Source organism: Urocitellus parryii, chromosome 3, assembly GCF_045843805.1.
Source record: "Urocitellus parryii isolate mUroPar1 chromosome 3, mUroPar1.hap1, whole genome shotgun sequence".
NCBI lineage: Eukaryota > Metazoa > Chordata > Mammalia > Rodentia > Sciuridae > Urocitellus > Urocitellus parryii.
In genome coordinates, this window is record NC_135533.1 from 103,652,740 (window position 1) to 103,660,093 (window position 7,354).

Below are 7,354 nucleotides of genomic sequence, written 5' to 3' on the forward strand. Positions count from 1 at the left end.
TTCTTCCAGAGTTCAAGTTGCAGTGCACAGTCAGCCTCCGGGTGTTATCTGCCTTGGCACAGTGGTGCTGACTTCTCTAGGATTCCTTAGGCCTGGAAGACTTCATCCACTCTCAGTTTATCAGATAGTTGTTAGCACCAGGCGCCTGGTCCTTGCCCTCCAGGCTCTGGCTCCTCAAAACCTGGATAATCTGTATCTGACACCTAGTCAACAACATTAAGAAGATCCGTGTACAGCAAATGAAATATCCCTGATGCAGGTACCCTGGGTTCTGGTCGTAGACAGAAACCGATGGTGTGATTTGGGTTTCTTGTCCATGTCAGCTCCCAGCTGCAGAGCAGGGCTGCAATGGAGTAATGGAAACCTCTACTGGCCTCCAGTTTCCACATGGGCTATTGTGCCCATGTAAAGAACAGGCCCCACATCTGCCTCTTCCTAGACAGAGCAGTTACTCCACCTCTCTGACAGCCTCCTTCTCCTTGTCCTCCTCATCCTACTCCGTAGGATGGGAACGACAGGAAATTATTTCATGAGGCTGCTGCCAGGATTGTCATTCTAGAAAGCTGCTTGTGCTAAGTGTTCAATACAGGTAAGTGTTATCCTCATTTTAACATCCTAGGTTCCCTCTCCCATGAAGATGCTTTCAGTTTTGCAGTATTTTTAATCTCTCTCTAGGATGTCTATGAAATCTAGAAGACATATATTTTAATTTCGTCAAGGCTTCTACAAGCTTGGTTCTTGATGCAGTAACCAAGAAGCCGCCACTAGAGGGCAGACGAGCACCTTGCATATTTAAAGAGAAGCGTAAAGCTAAACTTTGAAGATGAAGATGGTCACTAAGTAAAAGAACTCTATAAGCTACTGAATAATTCCAAGGATTTTCTTGTCTTACTTTAAGCATGCTTAAGTTCCAAAGGCCAGGAAAATGGGAAAATGAAAATGAAAAAAATGGGAAAACTTTGGAAACATGCAAATCATACTACCAAATCTGAAGGATTTCTGCAAAGATTTGGAAAGCAGATAAAACTAAGGGAAAAGCCAACCTAACTTTTATCCATTCTGTGGATCCTACAGGCCACAGATGAAGGACCCTTCATATACTACTATGAATAAAGGGATAATCTCTTCTAATTCCTTGGCTGATAACAGTGAATGTCAAATATGCCAACCAAGGCTTGGGGAATTGGCAAGAAGAAGTGAATTTGGGATAAAAGGAAAGATAATTTAAAAAAAAAAAGTCAAGGAAAAAACCCTGTAGATAAAATTGACCAATCTTTGGCAGAAACAACACAATATAAAGAAATTTCCAAGCATATATGTGGCCAACCCAACAATCTGGGCAGCCTAATTGTCCTGATCACAGGTTGCCTTGGTTTCTTTAGAAAAATGATGTAGGGGATGCAGAAGCAAACAGTAAAGTAAATAAGGCAGGAAGGCAAACATTTCCTAAGGTTATTGCTTCACTGTTGTCTGTAAGGACCCCATGGAGAGTACAGATGGGACAGCTGTTCAGATTCTCAGGGTGAGAACCCTGGGGAAAAAGAGGTGAAGCATCCTGCTAAGGTCCCCTGCTAGGATGTGGGGTACACTCAGGACCAGTGTTCTGACTCTGAACTCACAGCATTGGGGTACCTGCCCACCTGGACAGAGTCTATGGAACAGGTATCTCTCCCTCACGCCAGGTCCCACAGCCAGGTCACAACACTGTCCCAGACCTGGGGAAGGGATTGTGGAAGACATTAATTCCACATCTTGCCACCAGCAGAGAGCTGATGGTAGAGTATGGTGTGAGGTCACAGGGATTCAGCCCATATGTCTTATATCTTAACCCTCTTGCCCACACCCTGTGTGTACAGAATGCTGTGTTGAAGCCTGTGACATTACAAACTCTGCCGCCAGCTGCCTGCTGGTGACATGATGTGACACTAACAGTGTCCTCTTCTGGCAGCAGGTGGGCCTGGGAATGTGGTGGGCATCTTTGACAGGAAGAGTAGTTGGCACTGCTCAGTGATGAAGGCAGCCTTAGAAGAGTCCTCTCAGATGCCTTCAGGGATGTATGCATTCCCAGCGCACCTGCTGCTACAGCAGCCCTCATCCCCCACCTCCCCACCAGAGTGAGCCCAGAATGTCCTTTAGATCATTTTCCCAGGAACAACCCTAAGAGTTTTGAGGACCAGAATGCCACATCAGAGCACAGACCCTCTTGTGGCAGAGAGGTGGGAAGGTAGAAAGAATCTGGATTTGCCTAATTAACATACCAAGTGTCTGTTTTCTTTGGAGTCAATCTTTGTGATATCATAGGCCAATCACAGGTGTCCTACTTAGAACATCACAAAGACAGCTAAACTTTAATTCTAGATATGTACAATTCTTCAATCTGGGCAACTGCTTTAAAACCACCCCCCACACACACACATTTTTTTTTTAAAGTAAAACATTTCTTTTGAAAGTAACATTTTTGAGGGCATACTGTGTAGTCCAGATTATCAAGCCCCTAGAGAACTGCCCTGGCTCACCTTTCCTGGCCATCACAAATGCCCTTGGCCTTCACCTCACCCATGCCTTGTGTTGGCCTGTCTTGGATACAGCGGTAAGGACACCAGCTTTCTCCAACATTTCCTGGAAGACAGTGAAATGGGGGGCTTCAATGCTTCGAGCTTCTTCACTGGAACCTCACATCAGGACACATGTCATACATGGAGAAAAAAATACACTTCAATACTATTTTCCTATAATCTGAAACAGCTTTTGTTCTCCCAATCCTTTTAGACAACTTCTTCTGAGGCATGATTTAGATAGGGATCTTTGTGTGGCTGCCTGAAACAGATCACTCCTTACAGGAGAGGCTGTACATGAAATCTGAGAGAAATCTGATAATAAAAATAGGACACCTTACAGAAGAGTATTCACAGGGCAGACTTGCAGGGAAGGAGCTGTCTACTCCCACAGCTTGCCTCTCCCTCTACATGGACCCTAGGACCGAGCTGCTCTCTGTAGCCCTCAGCCCATTTCCTCATTTGCAGTTCAAAGGGTGGGATTATGTCCTATTGGTTATAAAACATTCTTTTTATTTCTTTTTATAAGGTATTTGTTAGTTCTTTAATTCTTTACATCAACATTTCATAGAAAGTTTACAAAACTTAGTTTTGTGTTTTACCTAGGAAATTAGATTTCTCTCCATTCTAGAATTGTTTGTGAATTTGTATTTAATAGGAAAAGAGAGTGATACCCAGAAGAATGGGAACAAGTTGGGGACATAACCCCTTCCTTTTCAGATGGAAAAGGGAAGAACACCCCGGGAGGATGAGGAAAAAGCCTGTAGGATTTGGCCCTGGGCAAATTTGTCTAAATCCTATATTTGCTAGAAATTTACTGCAGCTCCTCAGAACAGCCCAGAAGCCCCATGGGCCACACTTCCCAGGAGACTGCCTTCTTATCTCCTCTCCTTGCCATATCAGCCCCTCTAGTTTTCTCCCCACTATGTTTGCTGAGCATAAATCCCAGAGATCTGGGGACATGTATTGTTAGTGGCATACTTTCAAATGTACTTGGGCCCAAGGATGGACAAGTTGCCAATTGCAATTTGTTTGTAAGCAAACAAAACCTCTAAAAAGCCCTGCTGTTTGCTCTGACACCTTCCTGTCAAATCTAAAGGCTCATGTCCAAAGAGAGTTCCTAAGTAAAGACACCTGCCTCTGGGCCTGCTGGGTTGGCACCCACATCTGCAGATCAGATATCAATAGCCCACCTTGCTCTGTTGCCTCCCCACCCCCACCCAGTCTTGGGGCTGGATGTAATGAGAACCATGACCTAAATTCAGTGCGTGAAGCCAACATTGCTAATCAAAGACACTGGGAAATGGTGAAGAGCAAAAAAAGTAACATAATTGGGAGAAGAAATGTGACTGCCCTGTCCTGAGTAAGAGCCCCAGGCACTTGGAGCTATTGGAGCTTAAATGAAGTAAATTGAGAATTAGCTTCCCCATCAATGGCCAGTCACCGTAGTCAAATGAAAGGAATCAACAGCAATGGTACAGAGCATTTCCATCATCACAGAACATCCTGGTAGCCTATTCTAGGCTGGGCAGCTCCTCCCTTTCCTAGCAGTGCTGTGGGCATCCCATCCTCAGAAAGGGTGAAGCCAGGGAATGGAGTTACCCAGTCATCCACACCCTCTGCTTTTTCCCTGTGACCTAGGGTCTGCTGGACACTTTGTTAGTACAACATGGAGCCCAATACAAAGCCAAAGTCATACTGTGTCACTCTTGAGGACAGAGAGACATATCACTTAAGGTTAGACCTGGACATGATCAAGTGAGCTGGAAAACATCATGTGGAGTTCTAGAAATGACTTTGATAAAGGGAGAAAAAGGGACAAGAAAAGAAGTTCTTTTTTTGCACAAAATTCATGTGCAAGGACAGATACCAGCTCCCCCACTTCGATTCCCCCACCTTGGTGAAAGCAAGAAGGAGCTTTGGGAGATCCTTCTGGAAGGCAGAGAATGGAATAGAACTATCCTCTCCCCTTCACCATGGGTAAGCTTGGAACAAAAGCTTAGGATTATTTCAAATTTAATACTCAATTTTTTTATCCTGCTTCTTGAATAATAATTTATCCAATCACACTGTGACTTACTGCACACAAAACTTAGGGTATTTAGATGTTCATAATTTAAAAGATAAATGGATACTAGAAGGTGGGTAATGTCACCTGAAGAGTTTCAACATCTAAGAAAAAAGCAAACAGGATTGTTTAGAGGATTCAGTGTAATAATAATAATAATAATAAAAAGGTAGCTGCTGTTTCAACTGAATAGGGTTCTTGCTAAAATGAAAAGGTGAGGAACTGTTCTCCCATGTCATGGATGGCATTTAATGATTTGGGCGAGTATATTTGCAACTTAGACAAGTGCATATGTAAAACATACAGGGGGAAATTAATTTTAGAATGATGTTTCTCATGAGTAATCAACCTTGCTTCTCAGGTCATAAGCCCAGGCTCTGATTATTATTACCTCATGACCTTCATGCCTCAGTTTCTTACCTTCAAATGGTGTTTCCTGGGATGGCAATGACTTTCACTCCATAAGGGTCTTAGCAAATTGGCAGTCACTACATTTCTGTAACATTCCTAGAAGCACCTTGTCCAATGAGGACACTATTGTCTATCTCTAGATACTCTGAATCCTGCACAGCAGCCACCCCACCTTCAGAAGCACTTGAGGTCCCAACACACAGAGTACCAAACACAGCACCAAGGCCAATTTTTGGTAATGAAATTGTGGCATAAATAAATAAATAAGGGAAAGATCTTGGTAGAATGTGCAACTTACCACTTGCTGAGCCAATCCCTGGAGTGGATTGCACCAAAGAGAATAGGGATAATGCTCCAATTAGCACCCTCCACCCCGGTCTCAAGCAAAATGCTCCCATGGGTCCTCTGGTTCAGCATCAAAATCACAGATGGCTTTGGGTAAATGAGTGCAAGCAGGAGAATGGCTAGAAGGGGGTTCTGAAGCACAGAAGGGAACTGGGCTTCCCTTGTCCATGGCCAGAGCAGGGAGCCTTCCCAGTCCCCACCCCACCCAGCAACTGGAACAATCAGCCAATCATGAGATGGTCCTGGGAAACAAACATCCTCCCCAGCGGGGGTCTGGGATCTTATGCCCTCCCAACATTTTCTGGGCTGTTTTCCCTAACATAAATATGTCCCAAAAGGTGCTAATTTTCAGGGAAAAGGGTGTTAACCATCTTTGAGGCTCAACAGTAGCTCCATTAAACATGGTTATAACATGATTTTGTGAAAAAATAGCTGGGTGCCTTGTAATTTGTAATGGAGAGACACCAGAGCACTTTGAAGGCCATTTTCAAGTTAGTAAAAGCACAATTTTGTACAGCAGGGACTAAAAGTGAGCGTTCAGAGGCTGTGGGCTGTGACTCAGTGGTAGAACATGTGTCTAACATGCTCAAGATCTTAGGTTCAATCCCCTGCACCAATAAACAGGGATAAAAATGGTAATTTTGTCTTACACAAATCATAAATACTTGTTGGATTACAAAGGATGCCCATTTCATCTATAATCATGCATGCTTCCCATTGGCTTCAAAATAAATATGTCTATAACTCAGTCTATCACATAACTAACACCTTGATAAGTTTCCCCCAGATGCTTTTGGTCTTTCAGCCATTTGGAATGTAGGGAGGACATCAATGTCCTGTTCTCTCTGCAAAATCACATGCTGCAACTCCACAGGAGGGCTGCAGTTATCACAGTAGGGATCATCTCTTAGGATTGCAGGGTTCAGTGATCACTTTATCACTTTGATTTATTTTGAGTGGGTAATTAAATAACCACCTATGTTGTCCAATACATTTGCTAAAAAAAAGAAAAAGAAAAAGAAACCAACCAACACACACATACACACACACTCTCTATGGGAATTTATTAGGTTCTGAAGCACATTATTTTTTATTTTTAAAAAATTGTTCTAAGTAGTTATAGGATAGTAGAATGCATTTTCAAACATTGTACACAAATGGAACACAACTTCATATTCCTCTGGCTGAACATAGTACAGAAAGAATCACACCGGTAATATAATCATACATGTATATAGGGTAATAATGTCCATCTCATTCCATCATCCTTCCCATTCCCACACCCTCTCACCTCCCCGAGTTTCCCTCTGCCCAATCCAAAGTTTCTTCATTCTTCCCTACCCACCCCTGCCCCCATTATGGATCAGTATCCACTGATCAGAGAAAATATTCAGCCTTTGGTTTTGGGGTTTGGCTTATTTCACTTAGCATGATATTCTCCAGCTAGATCCATGTACCTGCAAATGCCATAATTTCATCTGAAGCACATATTTTCAATTTGATTTGTGAACAACTCTCTTTATCCTCATGATTCCTGTGCTCACCCCCCACCTGCCAGCCTTGCTTCCCCACTTTTTTTTTCTTTTTGTCTAGAGTGTTTTTTCCACATCGAGTAAATAAGTATTATTTGGTCCAACATATCATAAATTCTGATTAAAGTCTTCTTGAGAAACCTATGCTACTAGATCACGTATATAATGTGAGAATATGCAAAACAGACTCACGGTAAACACCCCTGGTTGGGCATGGTTCCTTTAAGCTTCCCCCACAGAGCTGGGGTGAAGTGGCCACTGTTTCTCTTGGTTATTTTAGGTCCACCTTTTGTCTTTGAGGACAAATAACATCCAAGAGTCATACTTAGCATCACATTCCTGATTTGACAAGATTGCATGCTCCAGAAATTGGTGAAGTCCCAGTTAGTGAAGCTGCTTTGGGAAACCTGTATATGAACAGTGAAGTGTTAACTAGGAGAAGC

At 43.0% G+C, this 7,354-nt stretch overlaps 1 protein-coding gene across 1 annotated transcript in view; it reads right to left on the reverse strand.

Moving 5' to 3' along the window:
• Pkd1l1 (polycystin 1 like 1, transient receptor potential channel interacting) overlaps positions 1-2,560 on the reverse strand; it is a 145,058-nt gene extending 142,498 nt beyond the window's left edge. The window contains exon 1 of the mRNA XM_077796442.1: positions 2,517-2,560. Coding sequence (XP_077652568.1) covers positions 2,517-2,560 — 44 coding nt within the window. The remainder of the gene's footprint in view (positions 1-2,516) is intronic.
• Between the last annotated feature and the right edge of the window lie 4,794 nt (positions 2,561-7,354).